Raw genomic sequence first — 19633 nt, forward strand, 5'->3', positions numbered from 1 at the left:
TTCTGGGGATAGTCTGACATCTTCTCACACATTGACACCTTCTCTCCCTTGCCACCAGTTGCAAGTAAAAGTTTGTCATAAACAAAATGCCTACTAAATAATTTTCCTTTGTTCATAGTCATTGCTGTTCATAAATTACATTGGTAAGAGCAGCACTTAGAATTGTAAACACTTGTTTTTGTCAGGTTCTTTAGTCTATCATAAATATAACTTCATTTTTTCAACAGTAGACTCTCATTTTGGTAGTTGCAGGAGACTATTCATTTTCCTGTGATGAATTCTGACACCAGTTCCATGTGCACACCATTGTAAATGCAATGCGTAGTGACTTATCTCCTCCATACTGCTGTCTGCCTAAAAATTATTGAGAGTGATAGTTAGACATTTGATATGAACACCAAGCTTCATTTCCTACTGCTGTTAGGCTCCCCTCATTTCTGTGTTTTCTCTAAAATAGTGCAAATAACAGAATTTCTATGCAGTTTGGGTTTGGAAAGTTCAGAGCAGAGTTTATTACCTGAAGCATGTATTTTCAATCTGGGTTTTTTTGCAAGAGGTGCACTAGCACACTCTGTGAAGGTGTTGCTGCAGAGTTAAATTTTACTTACTTTTTCATGTATCAAAAGTTGTGAAATCAGCTGTATATCATGAAGAAACCAATAGGTCTTTTAGGAATCCACTGTAGATACCCTTGCCTCTGACCACATGGTAGGCTAAAGCAGAAATGTGACAACACAGCAAGGAAGAAAGGACTCCTTTCGATTTGGTGTCGGCCTCTGGTTTCTCTGCCCTCTTTTTTTAATGTAGTGTGATTGACAACAGCAGAAAGGTTGAGAAAGTACATCCATCCTCCAGGCTGTTATCAATAGGATCTAAGTGGTGATTATAGAATAAGGAAAACAGTGAATATGATAAATTTGTAAAATTCAGATTTCCCCAATGCAGTGCTCGTCTATAAAACCTCAGGTGAGGACACTACACAGAGAGTATCCTCTGTGTAAATAGTCAGGAGCAGAACACAATTCATGTGCACAGATCTGCAAAGGCCATCGTTGTGGTCTGGTCTGTAAAGGTGGTGAGATGTAGTGGTTTGTAAGAGCATTTCCCTGGATGCTCAAGCACAAGATTGCTTCGTAGATGACATAGAGGATGTAGCAAAATCTTGGTGATGGGGCAAATTTGGTGTTTTGGTCTCCCTGTAGTTAAACGTGCATGGGGAACTGTGAACTGTAGAGCAAAGTGGGGGTACAAGGCACCCCAAGATATACTCCCAGGGAGACATCTCAGCAGCGTTTCTAAACTGAAGTAGGTTTTGGTTCACACCTGAAATTTTTCAGATGGCTGAATTTTTTCGGATGGCTGAATTTTTCATGCTAAACAAAAATACTCAATGCAATTTTCGTATCAGAAAGACTGCATCAAAAAAGATGATCTGCTTGTACAACTGTGATGGAAATTTCTCAACAAATAAATAAACCTGTTACCAAATAAGACAGCTGTATGTAATTATGCATTAACACTGAATATATGAATATATGAAATAATAATGAGTTTAAAGAGGAATAGTAAGATGTTACTAAAAGGATGCATGTTATATGTTGGTCAGACCAGATGTGATTTGTTGCTCCTCACATAGTTTGCTCCATCTTGCATCATTTTGCTCAGCAAAGTGGCCCTGCTGACATCAATAAGATTATCTGCAGGAGAAAGCATCATTTGTGGCTGTTTCCTTTCTAAAAGCAAGATAACTTCCAGCTGGGTTTGGGAGCATGCTTTCGGTAGTGTATTCTCTGATGGAGAAGGTGTTTTAGGAGACTCTCAGCACCCACGCCCAGGTGCTGCATCCCTCCTGCACACTGCATCTCCCTACCTCTCGGCTATGGTCGCACAGTTGTTTGTGGAGCTGTGCTGAAAACTGGAATAGAGAAACTGCCTCTACAAAATACAAGGCCGGGTTTGGGGGGTTTTGTTTTAAAAAACTTGAATTGTGTCACTGATCTGACTTTATGACAGCCATAGAAGCAAGAAGATCAGCAGGCTGAGGAGGATCAAGGTGGTGATAGGCAGAGTCCTCTTCCATCTGGCTTGGCGCTGGGGAAATAATGGGGTGCAACTTCACACTTCATAGCAGCAGCAGATTACAGCATCCTTTGACTGTCATCCTCCTCATGTTTTTTTAACTATTTGGAGCTGCTCAGTTCCAGATAGTCAGATAAAGTTACCATTTCTTTTTCCTTGTCCCAGAAAAGCAGCAGTAGCTCATAACATGTAGTGCTGGGAAAACGGAACCTCCTAATCCAGGTGCTAGTAAGGGCTATTGCGGTGTGTTGGCTGGCCTGCCTGAGGAAAAAGGAGAGCTGTGGTTTTGGTTTGCAGCTTTTGTTTCCCTTCTCATGCTTAGGTAGTTTTCTAATTATTGCTAGAAGAGCTAGAGAAATTTTGTTGCCTTGTCAAACATGGTAAGGCTTAAACATCAGCGCAGTAACCCCCTGGTAGAGAGTGAACCGAACAGCTTGGTGACTCTGAATGATCTTCTGTCTCACAAAAGGCAGCTCAGAAGCAAAAAGCCAGTTCAGGATGACTAAATACGCCTTTGTTTGAGCTTTCTGGCATCACGTCAGGTTGCCTTTCCTTGCATTGTGCATTGCTTGCAGAACTGCAGAGTTGAAGCTGAAAGAATATTGCACGCTGCTGAACACACGGCTGGTGTTCGGCTGCAGGTATCCCCATCCGCACCAGGTATCCCAGCTTTCCTGGCATTAGATGGACGACTTGTTGATGGAGAACTGTTCACCCCAACAACCATGGTTGTACTTGGCTGCTGAGTAAATCACCGTTAACTGTAATGAGATCTAGACCCCCAGCTCAAATCAAGGCACCTGTATGTAAGTTTTGGCAGTCTGCACCTAAATCCTGTGGCTCATGTTTTATGTCAATATAGAAGCTTGTATTTTAAATGTCAGTTTTACTTTGAAGATTTTTAAAGGTTGTAAAGAAAATTCTTGTAGAAGTGTAAAACCAGAACACTCAGAATATGTAAAATACTGTCATAAGAGGCATTGGTTTTATGGTCAGCCAAGACAAACGTCTCAGGTTTTTCCAATGAGAAGTTTTATGTTGGCAGGTGTCTCCCTGCCTGCTGAGGTGTTCTTCCCCTTCAGCAAATCTCTTGTCTATGCACCTTAGGCATTTCAGTATCGCCATTGACATGATGTAGCATTCCTGTATTCTGCTTACACTTGTGCTTTAGTGCTTTTGGCTGTTGCAAACATGGTGCCATTTTCCTACTTTAATGGTGAGAAAAGGTACTGCATGGGTCCAGTCTGCTCTGTGACCTGCCCAGTAAGACTGGACCTGAGATCAGGTCATTGTACGTGGGAGCTCTGCATTTTTGCCCATGGCCAGTGCAGGAGAGATTTAAACTGCTGAATTAGTGATGGGAGAGTTGTCTGCCGTTACCACTTTATTGAGCCACTAAATGCTCCTAAATGAGTACTCTGCTGCAGCCAGGGACTATGTCCGCTTTACTGCAGTGTGGCGTTGTGCTGGAAAGGTTCATTTCTATGTTATTAAACTACATCTGAACCTTGGAAGGTTTGAGTTTTTAAGCTAGATTTAAGTTGCTTCAGTTACTTAACCCTTTTCTGATACTATTTTTAATGTGAAGAAAAAATCTTTTACTAATTTGTTTCACTGGAAAGGCAACACTGACATTAATAAAGTTTTCTGTAATAAATTTTGCTCTTTCTGCTCTGCACTTCATGGTTTGTAGGGAAATACAGAATTTGGCCCATTAACTTCAAAAGAAGTTGTGGGTTCAGTAAACTCTAGTACTAGATTGACAGCATTTGTTGGCATGCATTCTGACAATTCGTGCTTGTAAACTGGAAGGACGAGGCAGTTTTACCATTTCAGGAGGCAATGCCTGTGGCTTTTCAAAAACTGATGCGTGGTACTGGTGTAGCTTCTTCTCAGTTTGTATCTATAAAAGTGGGTTTTAGTGTACGTGCTAATGGAAGTGAGAAATTACTGTTTGACAGAAAGAAGTACATTATAGGAAAGGAACAAGAAAGTCTCTGTGCTATCCTTCCTTTTGACTCTGTTACAATCTGCAGAACTTCATTTGGGTTTCGTGTTTATCTCTGCATTACTGCCAGTTTCTGATACAAGTATAAGTTTCTATAGATAAGCATATGCTCTTTTATTATAACAATTGAAATTTAAAGCTAGTTTTATAAACCTAACCACCATCCAACCCTGCCTAATCAATATTAAGAGCTTGAGGCTTTGATTGTATGAATAGTTTCTGCAAACCTTGTCTCTGCAGCAAACCAGCTGCTCCAAATCCAGCACTCATGAGCACTTCCCACAGTGGTAAATGGGATGCCGCACACCCCAGTAAAACAGCAGGCGTGTGGACAGTCACAGTGTAGCTTTTGTAATACCAGTTCATACAGTTCACCTTGCAGAAACTTGTTCAGGTGTCCACACTCCTCCTCGTCCTCCTCCTCCTCTTTTAATCAAAAGAAGCTTAGCAAGACAAACTTCAGCTTCTATTTTCTGTGCCAGAGAAGGTCACCAAGTGTGGGAGGAAGCAGCAAAACACAAGCTCTGGAAATACTGAAGACTGAAGCAAGGAAAAGGGTCTGGCAGAGGTTTTATTTAGGGAGCTAGGGCTTGCCAGAGGAATGCTTTGGCCTTTTTTAAAATGTGCATCTGTCACACAAGTACTGTTCATGAAAAGTAAAACATGACGTGTCTCACTGAAGGAAGCTCGGTTTGTGTGTCTGCAAGCTTCAGATACAACTCTAAGACCGCAGTTTGCAATGCTTAGTCTTGAATTCTTTCCAGATGTTTTTTCCATAATATTATCTGTGTCTGTAACAGTCCATATGCTTGTCTCTGCTTGATGTAGGTAATACTGCAAATAACAAGAAAATACTATTTTATTTATTTGGCACTTGAAATACTTCTGTGCTTATAAAATTCTAGTCATGGTAAGGTCCTTAGAAAGGCATCTTGGCCCTGGAAAGCAATAATTTTCACTTTATATCCTTACTGTGACGTTTGGTTGCCGATTGCATTTTCAGTGTTCTACAAAATATGCCTTTATTCAGTGTAAAATACGCCTTCTTTTTTATTAGCACAGTATTTTTACTCATTCATTAGGGCCAGCTTTTTTAATGACAGGTGAGTAAGCTAATGTACATTGCCTTCATTTTCATCCTCAGTAAAGATATGCAAAGAAATTGTTTCCTTGGATTGCAATTTTTGTTTTAACCCTTTTTTTTTTTAACATTTTGCAAGTCTTGTAGGCAACATGTGTAGTTCAGTTTTTGCAGTAGTGAAGCAGTTGTGCTATATAGCTTCTAGCCTGAGCTGACGATGCTGTGTAGCCATGCCATCCCAGCACAAGCAGCAAGAAACACTGTTAGCAACACCCGAGTTCCCTGTTTTCCTTGGGGAATCTTGCAACCTGGTTTAGGACGGGCCTTTTAATAAGGACAACCATTCTATATGAGCACAAGAGCTTCCATTGTGCTCATCTGTTTTATTCAAGCACCAAAAGAAACTTTCCTGCTGCTTGTGTCTGGGTGTTGCAGTTGTACTCCAGTATGCTATTTTAATAGTGCCAAGCCATTTGCAAGTATACCTCAGAGACAAGGACAGTGAAAATACTCTGCAGGAGACTTTAAGGTTTTAAAAAGTACTTTGTATGACTGGTACAAACAGATTGAGAGCCAAAACTTGATCAAATGAGCACAGCTACAAAAAAACTTCAGTATTTCGCTCCTATGCATGCTATATCCCTGCCACTGGACCTGATCCAGTGTAGGTCACAGTGGTGCAGGCAGGGATTTACGTACGGTTAGTCTATGAAGCAGCTAAAGTGAGCAAAGAGTGTATGCACTCTGCATATTTTCAGTTTTCAGATTCAGTTTTCTCCCTGCCCGTAGATACTGAAAGCAACTACGTATGTTCTTTCTGACAGCAGGATGTGGACAGTTTGGCTAGGGTGTCAAGGACGAACTTTCCCTTATGATGATGAGGTGATGAGGTCTTGCAGACACAATCCTTGTGTTGTGGGAAGGATGGTTTGCCCACTGCCAGGTGTCTTTTGGAGGCATCAGCTACTGTTTCTGACTGAGGATCTCAGTTTGGCTTTCTCCGATTGAATGACCCTGTCCATCTCTGGCATTAGGGTGCTGGAAAATGCATCATCAGACACGTTAGTGGGGAAGTAAAGGTATGGAGTCTGTTTCTGAAATGGATGCTGACAGTAGACCTGTTGCTATAGGTCATCTTACGCACGATTTCATTGAGCGTCCCATAAGCTGATCTATGAAATTCTGGCAGGTCTCACAGCTATGCTACCATAGTCATGTGCTGGTCAAGAGGAAGGGTTGAAAGTCTGGTCCATTGTGATTGACTGCTATTATGTCCAGCAGATGTTACTTGTTCCATTAAAAAGAAAGTGTTTTTTTTTGTTTTTTTGTTTTGTTTTTCCCTCCCTCTTAGGTGGAACGTATTGGGTATTCAAGGAGCCTTACTTAGCCTCTTTGTGGAGCCAATTTACTTCTCTAGCATCATCTTGGGGAGTTTATATCATGGGGATCATCTATCCAGAGCCGTATACCAGAGGATAGCAGAGATAGAAGATCTACCACCTCTTTATACACTCAACAGACCTTTACTTAGTGGCAAGTATCTAATGGAGAAGGCCGTGCCGGTAACTAAGTCTGTTCCAGTAGCAATGTGATTTTGCAGTTCTCAAAACCTTGCAAATTATGTACTGTGAGTAAACTGCTTTCTGGTTACAACAGAGAAGTTATGGTCTGAACCTAATACAGATACTTGGTCAGAAATACCATAGCAAGGACCCTTTGTGAGTTAAAAGGTGGAAGGAACTGGGGTATGAACCTTTGGATGTGGTTTCACAAAATTGCTGTCTGGAGCATGCCCTAGGAATATGTGAGGCAAGTTGAAGGCCCCGTCTTAGTGAAACCTCTTCCCACCCATGAAATAGTGTGTTAGCTCTTACTGTCACTTCTTTTGCCATTGCAGATATTTGTTGAATGGCCACGTCATTAATCAGTATGCCAAGATAGACACATTTGGTTCACAAATTCTAGGTCAATAACCAACTAAAAATGGATGGAGAGAACATCTCAGCTGCCATTGGTTGTATTTTCTTTTTATCATCAATCTCTGTTGGATGCAGCATTAGCTTTAACTAGCATGGCACCCAACTTGTTTGCATGACCCAATAATCATAATATTTTAATTTCCACTTTGTAGGTTAATGCACAAATGCTGCATTCAGAGTCCGATGGCACATTCTTTGGGAATATTTTTAATGGAGTATTAAATATATCTGACAGACAGCAATATGGCAAGCCCCAAACGGTGCAGTTAGCGGTTGTCTTTTGCAGCTGCTGTTGAACATTTAAGTACTGTTCTTTGGCTTTGTGCTGATCCTAGGGTCTAGGGGGCTAAGAGGAATGGCAGTATTTGAATTAACAGGTCGTAACTTCTAATTGAGCCATGACTTTCAAAGGAAAGTTCTAAAGTGTCTTAAATTCTAAAACTGCTATTTATGGTAATGATGTGAAAGCTTTAAAACTGAAATCTCTTATCCTCCCTCTCGTTGTATGCATTGCTTTGTTCTGTACAGCTTGGCTTTTGGCATGTGTCTGTTTATTTTCCAGGGGTAAAAAAGCTCAGTATTTTAAAGCTTGCTTAAAGCTGGACATGAATTTTTAAAATAGATTTAGGGAGGGAGTGGGAAAAGGAGCATATTAAACAACTAGCATTTCTTTAGATTAGATTTCTTTAGATTAGATTTCTTTAGACAAGTCATTAATAAGGATTCCCTGAACTAGGATGTATTAAAATGTTAAGGAACATATTTCTCCTTCTATTAGCAAGTAACTAACAGTTACAACACTCACAGTACCAAATATTTAATTGTTGTATGGGCATAGTAGCTGATGTATGGACTGTTTCTGCCTGATTTGGGGGAATTTTTATGAAATTCTTCAAGACAGCAGGTTTGGGGTGGGGTGGCAGGAGTTTTTGTTATCCTTTTCACAACACATAGCAGTACCTTGTCTGCTTAAAAATCATCTTTCTGCAATATTGATATAATCTATTTGCCATGAAATAGCACCATCTGCTTAAACAGTTCAGCTGGGACTTGCTGAGCAGTAGAGTTCAGAAATATTCTCAGCTGTTGAGTTTTCATGGAAATACACGTCTCAAAAATGTATGGGAAGCTTGTTTGGGAGACTGGGTGGAGAATTGTGTTGATGGATTTTCTTCTACTGGTTCAATCTTGAAAGTTAGTCTTCTGACGCATGCTGTTGGATTCATCTGGGGCATTTGTGTAGCTACCCATCTGCTCTTTGATTCACACGTTTTACAGTGTATTCTTACCTGGAATAAGCACCACAGAAATACCTGTCTCAATTCTATGTTCCTCCTGGTACCACACACACCCCTGTGTGATCGTGACTCATTTTTACTAGAGGGATGAGCTAAAAGAGAAATAGCTGTCTTTCCCCACTGTGTCACCTGTTTAGCTGAGAAAGTACTGTAAAAACTGGTTTTTTTCCTCTCACAAACCAAGTTTTATGTCTTCAGGGACAATTGCATTAAGTCAAAGTCAGACTGAGTTATTGTTACCTACTGCTAAAAATTGTCTTTTCATCATCTTTCTTTCCTCATAGGAGATTTTATACTTATATGTCCTTTTCCCAGCAAGTTAAGTGTGTACGTGCATATCAAAGTAGCTGGTTTTCAGCTAGGGGATGTGGGAAACCCATATGTTGGTAGAAAACTCACTCCTCGTGCTGACTCTTGGAAGCATTGGTTGCAGGACCCAGCCTTTCAGGATGCCTTTAGCACTGCAGCACTGAGGGCATGTGAGCTCTCACTGGGAACTGGCCAGCTCACTTGAAGGGAAGACAGGTTTGAATCTTGTGGATTTCTAGAAAAATTGGAAAAGAGATCGATTTCTCTATCAAATAGACTGAGGATGATTGTCTAAATCAGCCAATAACAAAGTGCCAGTCTGCAGGGTAATTTGCACAGACTCTTTTTGGAGCCTTTGTGGGAGACAAGCATGAAGGAGTCCACCCTGGGTGGAAGTAGGGTGGCGGAGCTCAGCAGATATTCTCCATTCAGAGAATCAGCCCTTGAAAATCCTTGAGAGCAGAAGTCATTAAACATAAGAGAGCCCATTACATATAAAAGACAAGCTCTTCTTCACTGGAGGCAGCTAGTGTGAACCAAATTTCATCAGACATCTGTCCTTACGGTTTCTGTTGCTGGTAGGTGTGCTCAGATGCCCAAAGATCCGGGCTAACGGCATCCGCTGAGGTTATGGCCACAAAGCAGAAGGCAGGCTGGACCCCAACTTCTCTCCTGTCTGCAGTGGCTACTCAGCTGGACCCCAGCCCATTCAGTAGTGTCTGCTTTTGTGGACAATGCCTTTTTTCTTAGCTGTGATTATAATATTAATACACCAAAGTTTTCCTTTGTTTTATGTCCTGTCAGTTGATAGTTTCTTATGCTTTAGTTAGTCTAGAACTTTCCGTCATTTACCAGAGTATTGTCAGAAATGACATTGCTGGCACTTTTGACCTGTTCCTCGTGGTACTGCTGACAGGTATTTCCTATTTCAGTTCTTGCATGCAGTGTCACATCTGCTGACTATCTTGTTACCAGCATAAGAACTGTCTTAGGTAAGACCAAGGTCTTAAGTACAATCCATCCAGCCCAGTGCTCTTTTCCACGGGTAGTCAGGCAGTGAAAAGCAAAAGGAAATAGTAAGCCTCTGCAGATACCTCCTGAGAATCGCAGCAGTAATCTGTGGATCAGGGACATCCTGAGTCAGGTACTGAGAATCTTTTTGTTTAGAAATCCTTAATGGATCTTTTATTCATGAACTCCTGGTTTTGTTTTTGAACTGATTTAACTGGTTTAAACTTCTTACCATCTGCAGCCTCCTTTAGTAAGGAGGGCTGTAGGACATGTAAAGATTTGTGCAATGGAATTTCCTTTCTGCCAATTTAATTAGATGCTCCTCAGTGCTCTGTATGATACAGGCTATAAGCAGTTGTGTCATGGCGCTCAGTTTTCTATACCTCTGCAATATTCCTATAGAAGTCCTGGTTTTTGCAAGCTGAAAAGTCTTAGCCTGCTTTGTTGTTTCTTGCATGGAGACCCTTCTACGTAAGGATCATCCCTTCCATTTTACAATAGCATTTTTGAGCTAGTGAGACCAGAGCAGCACCTGATACTCAAGATAAGGCAGCAGTACTGATTTATATGGTGGCATCGTGATATTCTGTTCAGTTCCATGATCCTTTGGTAAAAATTCCTAATGTTCACTTTGCTTCTTTTGATTACTGTTGATCATTGACCTGACCTTTTGGTGGAACTGAATATTAGAAACTAAAATTTCATTCCTGAATGCTAATATCCAGCTCCAAGTCCAGCACTCCTTACACAAAATTCCTTTTTTTCCTCATATGTATTACCTAATATTTATCTGTGAGGAATTTAATCTGCCTTTTTATTGCCCAATGACCCAGTGTTGTGAGCTTTTTTCTGCTACTCTTTGAAATTGCTTTTCTTATTTACCTTCTTAAATAATTTAGTACCATCAACAATCTTATTCACCTGGTTTTTTCCCCACACACACACACTTTCCAGGTCTAGACAGGCCTTGAGGGTCTCAAGCTGTGTTGGCTCTTCCCAAAGAGACTATCTTCATCCAGGTGTCCACTAAATCTGTTTTTAAGGTAGACATTGAATGGACAGGCCTTCTGCTCCCTGAGCTCTCTTAAGAATTAGTGTCACACTGACAACCTCCAGTCTTCAGTTACTAAGGCAGTTTTTTGCTGGGTCTTTCCTAATATTGTATTTACATCTGTGCCCGGTAGGGCAGCATCGTAGTTCCTGCAGCATTCCTGGTGCACGTCATGTTTATTGACTGGTAGTTCCCTGGCGCACCTCTAAACTCCTTAAAAATTGGAGTTGCATTGGCCACCTTTCATCCTGGAGAACTTGTGTGGTTTTTGATGAGGGGTTATGTACCGCGACTGCTGGTCCTGCTGCCTCATCTTTAGTTTCCTTGAATGCAGTTGAATATTGTCTGGGTGCCGTAACTGATGTTTGTTTACTTCGTACACATATCCTCGAACTATTCTTACCGGCACCTCAATTTGAGATGGCTCCTCTGGCATGTTGCCTGTGAAAAGGGGCTCTGGCCTGGGAACCCCACCACCCTTTTTGCAATACATTCATTGGGGTTTTGTACACAAGAAGACTTCAGCCACCACAGCAAGAGTGGTTACTATAAATGTTGATGCCTCAGCACTCCTCTGACTGCTGTCTACGTTTGCATTTTTTATTTTTTATTTAACAAAAATAAATCCTTCAGCAGAACCTTTGGTGATTTTTTTTTTTTTTTTACTGTTTCTTTGGTACCTTATCGTCCTGTTCACATTGCTGTTTTTCAGCTCTTTATCTCCTTTTTAATGAAGCTTTTTTGAGCTCTGTCGTCAAAGAACTGTCAAGCTTTATTATTTATGTAAGCACTGGCACAAAGAGCTGTGACCTTTGCTTTTGCTTATTATATGCCACTATAGTAATATTCAACAATAAGTTCTGAGGGATGTTCTCTAAATAGCTTGGTTATATCAGTTTTAAATGGAAAATAAAATACTTTACTTTCTGTCCTAGCTTTCTCTCCCATTACTAGTTTCAGCTTATTGTGCTATGTTCATGTCTAGATTTTGAGGGGCAAGATGTGATCCACCTAAAGTGTTATCAGACGCTTTGTTTTTGAGATGACCTTTATTCCCTGTCCGTGCTATCCCTGATTCACCTTCAGGGACTCCTTTGCCATCTCTCCAGGGTTCATGCAGATAATTAAGCAGCTGAACAGGGTGTTGTTATTTAAGTCTATTTGAAATTCTCAGTCTGTTTTATGTATTTATTTCTTTAGTTCATCAAAAATAACCAAAGCACTGTAATTGTATAATTGCCATGGAAATGTAGTGCACACTGGATGTTCAGCTTCCTCATCTTTATTTGATTTGCTTGTGTGGGTGCTTGTGATGTCACAGGTGTTTCAGTAGCTGATAGGGCAGGAGCAGGCACCTGGCTTGTGCAAGTGCTTGTGATGTCATTCAAACACGAGTAGCTGGTAGGGCAGGAACAGGTTCAAGGGGCAAATGGTGTTTTGCAGTACTCAATAAACTATATCTGATCCGTGTACCTGTTCAGCAGTGTATGGAATGAAAGCAAGGGTAATAGTATAGATATCATTAAATCAAAGAAAAAAATATGACTGACCCGCTTGTCATGTGGTGGCAACTTCTTAGCCCTCTTGCCTCAGTAGTTTTGGTAAAACCAGGTTTCGATTAAGGGTTTTGTCAGCATGTCTCTGTTTCACATAAGCTTCACAAAAGCATCCTGAATATGTAAGCTTTTGGAGACTTGGAGTTGAGATTCATTTTGTGCATGCCCAAAATTTACAGTTTATTAGGTGTTTAGGTGCAAGCCTTGTGCTGTGTGAGTCATTGTTAAAGGATTTTCAGTCACGGGTTTCTCTAGGTTTGCTTTGTTAACAACTCAGAATTGGGCCACCACTGCAGTGAGTGGCAAGCTTCCAAAAATTTCTCAATCTTATATACCTTTTTACCACCCATTATCCCATTCCCAAGTCTTTGTAATTTTCCAGTTGATCTCGCTTCCCTTGTCGTTATCATTCATCAATTTATCTCATCAATTCTCTTGTAGCGGTTCTTCTGAAGTTAGTGGTCGTAGGCAGAAGATCTTTGGTCACCACAATCACTTATCTTCTTACACATCAAAGATCACCTTTGAATTTCTGAAAATCACTCAGGCTGTTCTGTTAATTTATCTTGTTCTAAAGTTAATCACTTACTCCCATGTCTTAGGTCTAAGATGTATGATCCTTCTTCTGTCGATTCAGCTTGACTGGGTTTTAAGCCAGCCATGGTGGTGGCTACACATAGGACAAATAAGCAGCTTATGCATATTGTTTTTTTAAGCACCTGCATTCTATTAATCATATCTAAAGCAATCTCTAATCATTAATTATATGTCCAATATGAACGGTCTTAGAAACAATAAGGCTGAAGGCCTAGTTCCCTTTACAGTCATGGAGCAGCAGTGTTTGCACTTCAGTGGCACAGGCTAAGTTGCGCTGTGCATGATCAGCTCCAGTTTTCAGGAGGTGTGATGCATGTGTTCATTGCCAGCCACTCAGAAGGACTGCAGAAGTTGTGATGAGGACTTTTTGACTCTCATCTTGTCATAAAGACCTGGGTCTTCCTCAACCTGCTCAGCAGGGACCGCTGTCTGCCCTCCCGGCTTGGTCAGTGTGTGGATCCCACATCCCTGCTCACTGATTTACAGATCCGTGGGTGTAGATCCGTGGCATCCTGCTGTATTTCAGCTTCTGGATGCATCTCTCCTAAAAGAAATCAGAAAAGAGCTCTTCAGGAAACTTTTGTTCTGATTCTCAATTTTTTCAGCTTATGTTTTAAGAAAATGGGGAATGATAGGGTTATTTTTTATTATTTATTTACTCAATTACTGGCTGTCAGTCATAGTGACCAGGTTGACATAAACCAAGCTTAAAAATACAACAGCTTCAGGAAGTTTAATACAATTGATATTTCAAAATGTTTATTTATTAAATGAGGAATTGATTATAGTAAGCAAACTGAATTTCACTGTGTCATGCAGACCTCGTAGGTCTCGCATGCTTTCAGTGCTGGGCCCAGAGGTGCCGTGAGACCTGGGCCAAGTAAGCCAGTCCTGCACTTGGGTGCCTGAGGTTGAGTTAACTTTGTTTATTAGCTTGCATTTCAAATATCAGCAAGAAATTAATCCTGCTGTAACGCTTATGTTCAATTTATACAAATTCACTAGATTTTATGAAGTGTAGGACCTAGCATAACCTCGGAGTAGATTTGAAATGGGTTCTCAGTGAGAGTTGCGTTAAAGTAAAAATGAGATCTTTACTTATTAGAAAGAAAAATATTGCCCTGTTCCTTTGTTCTCTCATAGCGAGACAACTGAGACATGTGAAAGGTAGAGTTTTTCCACTCCTGTAATATCTGCAGGATCAAAATCAGTGTGACCCTCAGCTTTTCCACAGCACACACAACCCAAACTCATGGCCCTGGCTGCTGCCTGCGAGTGCCGAGCGCCGTCCTGCTGCATGTGCAGGAGAGGGGTTGCATGTGGATGACAGCGCCTGCCATGATCTTCAAGCACAGTGCTACAGTCATTATATAAAGTGCATCTTTGCAGCGTTGGGGTGCCATGGGGCAATAAATCCTGCCCTGGGCAGATTGGGCAGGCAGCTGGCCTCACTTCACACTTGGGTTAGACTGCTGGTGGCTTTGCTTCTCCATCAGTAGAGATGAAGCCGTGTTTGAGAGGTGTCACACAATTTAACATCTGAGCAAAATGATCCGTGTCCTCTCTTGAGTCCTGCGGTTCGCCATTTCTGGGCAGTGTAAATAGCAATGGGCCCATAAAGTGGGGCAGTGGCTGAAGCACAGCCGGATTTATGCTGAAAGACTCAAATGTCTGCTAGTTTGGGCTTTCTGCAGAGGATGCTGAGGATGGGGCTCACTTTGTCTAACTTGGATGCCCACAGCATCAATGCTGCTGCCTGTGCTGGTCATGCCATGCCCCGGCATAGTCCGTAAGAAGGAGGAAATAGATTGGTAGCTTTTAGTGAAACATGCTCAACAGCTACTGAAATGTAGACAGGTTTGCAAGGCATCCTGCCATCTCATGCTGCTGCTCTGACTCAACTCCGTTTTTATGAGGGAAAGTGAAAAAGCACATTGTAGGCACTTCTAAATTATCACGACCTCTCCGAATAAGACTGCAGTCCAAAGTTGTTAGCTGAATTGTAACTGTGTGTTGAAACATGACCAGGGTTCATAGTTTGACACATGTTTTTAAATGAGATAAGCAACATGCACCTAAATTTCTACAACAGTAGAGCAAAAGGGAATTGATTGGAGAGTTACAACTGTCAAAACCTTGCTGCTCTTTCCTACACTTGGCTCGTCCTGCTACTGAGTGGGCTCTGAGAGCAGTGGTTTCCTGTGCAGTTGTGCAGGAGCAGAGCAACTTTTTTTCTGCTTCATAATTATTTACAGGTTAATAATGAGTTCGTTGATTTGCCCTGTAAGCCAGACCAGATCCTGCTGAGATGGATGTGGCAAAGCTCATGTTACTGTCCCCGTGGACCCTTGTCACAGACCTCTCCAAGATTCTCTCCACTGAGGAGGCTGGTTTCTCACGGCTCCAGCAATACACACTTGCCCTGCTAGGAAGGACAGGAGAGAGCACTTTAGCCAGGATGAGAATGAGATGTGCATGGCAATATTTCTGTGAGTCGGTGAAAAATCTGCAGGATAATGTCCTTGGAATAAAAGATCTGCTTGTAAGACTGCTTAGCGATGTGATTTCAGTAGCTCTGCTGTATCGCTTGCTCCCCAGTAAAAACAGAAATCAAGACTTAGTATTTACTATTGTCATTAAACATCGCTTTTCTTTCAGGTATTAGCAATGCAGAAGCCCGTCAACCAGGGAAAGCACCAAACTTCAGTGTGAACTGGACAGTAGGAGACACTGGTCTTGAAGTTATTAATGCTACAACCGGCAAAGATGAAATGGGTCGTGCATCTCGCCTTTGTAAGCATGCTTTTTACAGCCGCTGGATGCGTATTCATGCAAAGGTATATCTTCCAGAGTGCTAGAATTTCCACTACTTCTTAATGAAATACCTCTGCGTGCCTGCTTTCTATGTTCAGAAGCCACTTTCTGAGCCTGTTTTAAGCTGAGCCTGACATTAACTGCTGCTCCATGTAGTAATGGAAAAGAACAATGCATTTGTTTAGCTTATTCTTTAATTTGATGATGAAAGTTCCAAAACATATGCAAGGATCTAATAATCCTTGGTTTATAGCTAAGTAAACAAAGGGTGCTATGTCCTTTGAGCTTGCCTTCTCATTTTAATTTATTTCAAAGGATAATCCCAGTTTCACCACAAGCTAACCTACTGAGCTTTTGCTAAGTCCTCTCTTAGAAAGAAAGGCTACAAGAAAGTGTCTGACAGTGGCTTTTCAATATCTAGATTTCTTCCACTGAAGGAAGCTGATAATCCAGAGAAAGCAAAAGGCAGGCTGGCTGGGGTGCAACTAGTCCCAAGAAAGTGCCTCTGCCATGGCGCGGTGCAGTGCAGCGGAAAGGCTCGCTTTGCAAGAGGCAAACGTTGCAGCTGGGTGCGGTGAGGCTGGGTACAGACCCATGATGGCTGGAAGGAGCAGTACTGTGTACTTGTCTGCCTTTGCCTGAACACTTGCTGTAGTAGCTCATTACCTTGTTTTAATAATAGTTGTTTTAAGAACTCAGTCACTCTCAAGGTGTTTGGCTTAACAGTTTCTTGTCTGTCTTCTTTTCTCATCTTTAATCCCCACAGCTTTCCTCTAGCTTGCGCTCAAAGATCAAGCCTAATCTGTATCATGAAACCAAGCAAGGAGCCACTGAGTATCAAACTGCCAAAGAGTGTTTGTTTAAAGCATTCCTGAAGGCAGGACTTGGAGCCTGGGTGGAGAAGCCCATAGAACAGGATCAGTTTTCTCTCACGGTCTAATTCACAGACTGCACATCACTTTGGAAGGGGGGTTGTTCTGGAAATTCCTGGTGTCCAGCATTGCTTTCTGGCATCTCTGCAGCCATCAAAACATCTTTTTACTGTTTGGAGTTGGGTTTTTTCCCTTTGTTTTTCTGAAACTTCATAGTAACTGTTTCTGGTTTGCCTAAGTATTGAAACTCAGTGATGATCTGACACATAGTTGTATATTTTGTTACGGGAAAGTAATTTCTGGTGTATTTCTAGAAATACTTTTACTGTAGAAAACTTGCAGTAAGGTTGTCCTTACAGTATGCAACAACTCATTTTTTCTGGGTTAAAATAATTTCTTTTTTTAATTCAATGTCATCAAATGCATGAAGAAATGAAAGTTTCTCTAGGTTTTACACCACACTTTTAGGAAGTAGCTTAATTTTTTTTAAAGAAAATAGGTGACAAAGCTGATTCTACTCCTCTGTTAACTTGTTTTTGAACTGCAGATATTTCTAGCATATAGCCCACAGAGCCAGAATGGAGTCTGGACAGCTAGATTTCCCCACTTCCTTGCTCTTTAAAACCAGCTGCTGAAAATTTCATGTCTTTGATGTATGTATTTATTAGTCTGTGACCCAGTTTTTAACATGCAGCTTTTTATTCTGTTTTTAAAAATACATTTACCTCCCATTTACACACATTGTGAAGTCTTCATTTTTTTTACCATTGTAAACTGGAAACAGCAAAATAATTATTTGTAAGTTAAGAAGTTTAGTCTATAATATGCAGAAACTTGTTTAGAAGTAGGTGATTTGTATATCCCAGGAACTCATCAGAATACAATTGTAACTGTAACAGTAATATGACAAATTCAAAAAAAAAGATTGTTCATTTTAAGGGCACTAAGCCTGAATTGCCAAAACTAGTCACTTGCTGGATATTAATTGCTCTCTTCTCGGAAATGAAAAGCTCTTGTATGGACAGAGAGTTGTTAATACTTCTTTCCTGTGAGTTACATCTGCTTTCACCCAAGTCGTTGTGTCTCTGAGATTTCATTGACTTTTGGCTTTACATGTGTGATGGTCTTCATGAAGCTAATTAGGTAAGTTTCTCTCAAATGTGCTTTCATTTGCTTTCATGATTACTTAGAAAGGTGTTTTTCCTAAAGGTGTAGACACTTCTGCTTTATGTAAAAATGTAAGATGGAAAGGAAATACTGTGAGATCAGTTTGATTAACTGGTGTATAGAAGGCACTTTTAAAAACACTTTTTAGTACATGATGTCTGGAAGCGGATGAAACAATGTCTGGTGTCACTTCTCTGCACACATGGTGTGTGTGTCCAAACACATCCCTTGGCTTATGCCCATCCAGCTATCACCTGTGCTTTCTGAAGAGCACCTCAGAGATCCTTCGTGTTCCCTTTGCAAATGATGAAGGTGATGTTTCGTGACATGGGATTCTGCCTGACAAAACCAAATCAGCGCACCACTGCTCCAGCTGTTGGTTCCTGTCCCTCCGCTCCACCGCCCCTTGCTTGTGCTGCACGAGACATCACATCAGCAGCCTGGTCCGTGCTTTGAAGTCAAGTGTTGCTTTTAGACCCACATTGGGTCAGAGATCCAGTTCAGAGTTGTGCCGGCGCATCTGCGGAGGCAGTGGAGTGGAGCGTGGGTCCCTTCACCCAGCTTCATGGCCAAAGCCTGTGTATCATGAAGCCGTAACTGGAGTTACTGTCCCTCAGCCCCAGCATCTCCAGGGGGTTAGCAAATACTTGGGGCGTTGGAGACGTTGATGTAAAACCACTTCTGGCCAATCCTGAATACCAAGGAGATGTGCTGCTTCGTTATTGCTCAAGTAGGAACCTGTTTTCAACTTTAAAAAATGATCAAGCCTGAAAATCACTTGTGCATTAGTTGAAGCTTCTGGGTTAGTGTCTTGGAAGTAATGCATTGAGGTGCAAACAATGCATTTTTGGCAGTATTGTGGATAATAGTGAGCACTGCTGTGGGAAGGCGAGCAATTCTGTGGCCTAGTGATCCCCTCAGAAGAGACTGTGATGCTTCCAGAGGTGACTGCCTTTTCCAGACGCCGGAGGAACAAATGTTGCAAGCTGCAATAGACAGGCTGTGTTAATTCAGCTTTGTTGGCGACTTAAGCCATCCTATCCACTTCTTGTTAAAACCAAAAGTGCTCCCATGGCCTCTACAAGCCCAAGAAGGCTTTTGCGGTCGTCATCTGACTGAGGCTTAGACTGACCTATTCTAAAACTAAAAGGAATTTAATTGTATGTGGTCAGATTTTGCAAGCGCTTGGCCATCTGCCTTTGAGATCAATCTTGTCTCGTTCACATTGCAGAAATTCTGTTGTGGCTGTAGTTGAATACGTGCATACGTTTCTGCAGGATCAAGGGAATGCTGGTCACACCATGTGCATTTTCTTGGGATCATTACTGCTATTAGATGAAATACACATTTTTAAGGGGCTCAGTCTATTGATAAATGAAGTCTGTTGATAATTTCCAGCAAATTATTTTTACCCATCTTTCTGAAGCGCTCAATCAAAAGCTGGTGTCTCTCTGGATTTTTTTGATGACTAGGAAAGTATTAGCTCAAACTATTTTTTTTATGAAGTCACAGATATGAGCAATATATTTAAGTATTATTATAGACATAGTTTTTTAAGCTGTTCGAATGAACAAAAAAAATTAAACTGTAAAGGAAATATGTTCCTTGCCAAAACCTTTTGACAAAGGAATGGTGTCAGGTTATTTATGAGGAATGAGTTCTCTTGTTTATAATTCTGGGATTTTAAAAAGTAAGAAGTTTTCCAGGGTTGTATGCAATCCATATCTGTCTTCTGGGAGTCAATAAAATACTGCTTGGCTTCCTTCACTTGCTTGTTCCTTTTTGTGCAGCTAATACATGGAAAAGTGGGG

The 19633-nt window shown here is 41.2% G+C and overlaps 1 protein-coding gene across 6 annotated transcripts in view; it reads left to right on the top strand.

Moving 5' to 3' along the window:
- Positions 1–19589, top strand: part of ADARB1 (adenosine deaminase RNA specific B1) — an 87416-nt gene extending 67827 nt beyond the window's left edge. For 5 of the 6 annotated variants that reach the window (XM_049797194.1, XM_049797256.1, XM_049797311.1 and 2 more), the window contains 3 exons: positions 6520–6701; positions 15628–15806; positions 16550–19589. In XM_049797194.1, the coding sequence (XP_049653151.1) occupies positions 6520–6701; positions 15628–15806; positions 16550–16723 (535 nt within the window). In that variant the 3' untranslated portion in view covers positions 16724–19589. The remainder of the gene's footprint in view (positions 1–6519; positions 6702–15627; positions 15807–16549) is intronic. The other variant, XM_049797506.1, reaches the window with a different exon arrangement.
- The last annotated feature ends 44 nt before the right edge of the window (positions 19590–19633 follow it).

This window comes from Accipiter gentilis, chromosome 1, assembly GCF_929443795.1.
Source record: "Accipiter gentilis chromosome 1, bAccGen1.1, whole genome shotgun sequence".
NCBI lineage: Eukaryota > Metazoa > Chordata > Aves > Accipitriformes > Accipitridae > Astur > Astur gentilis.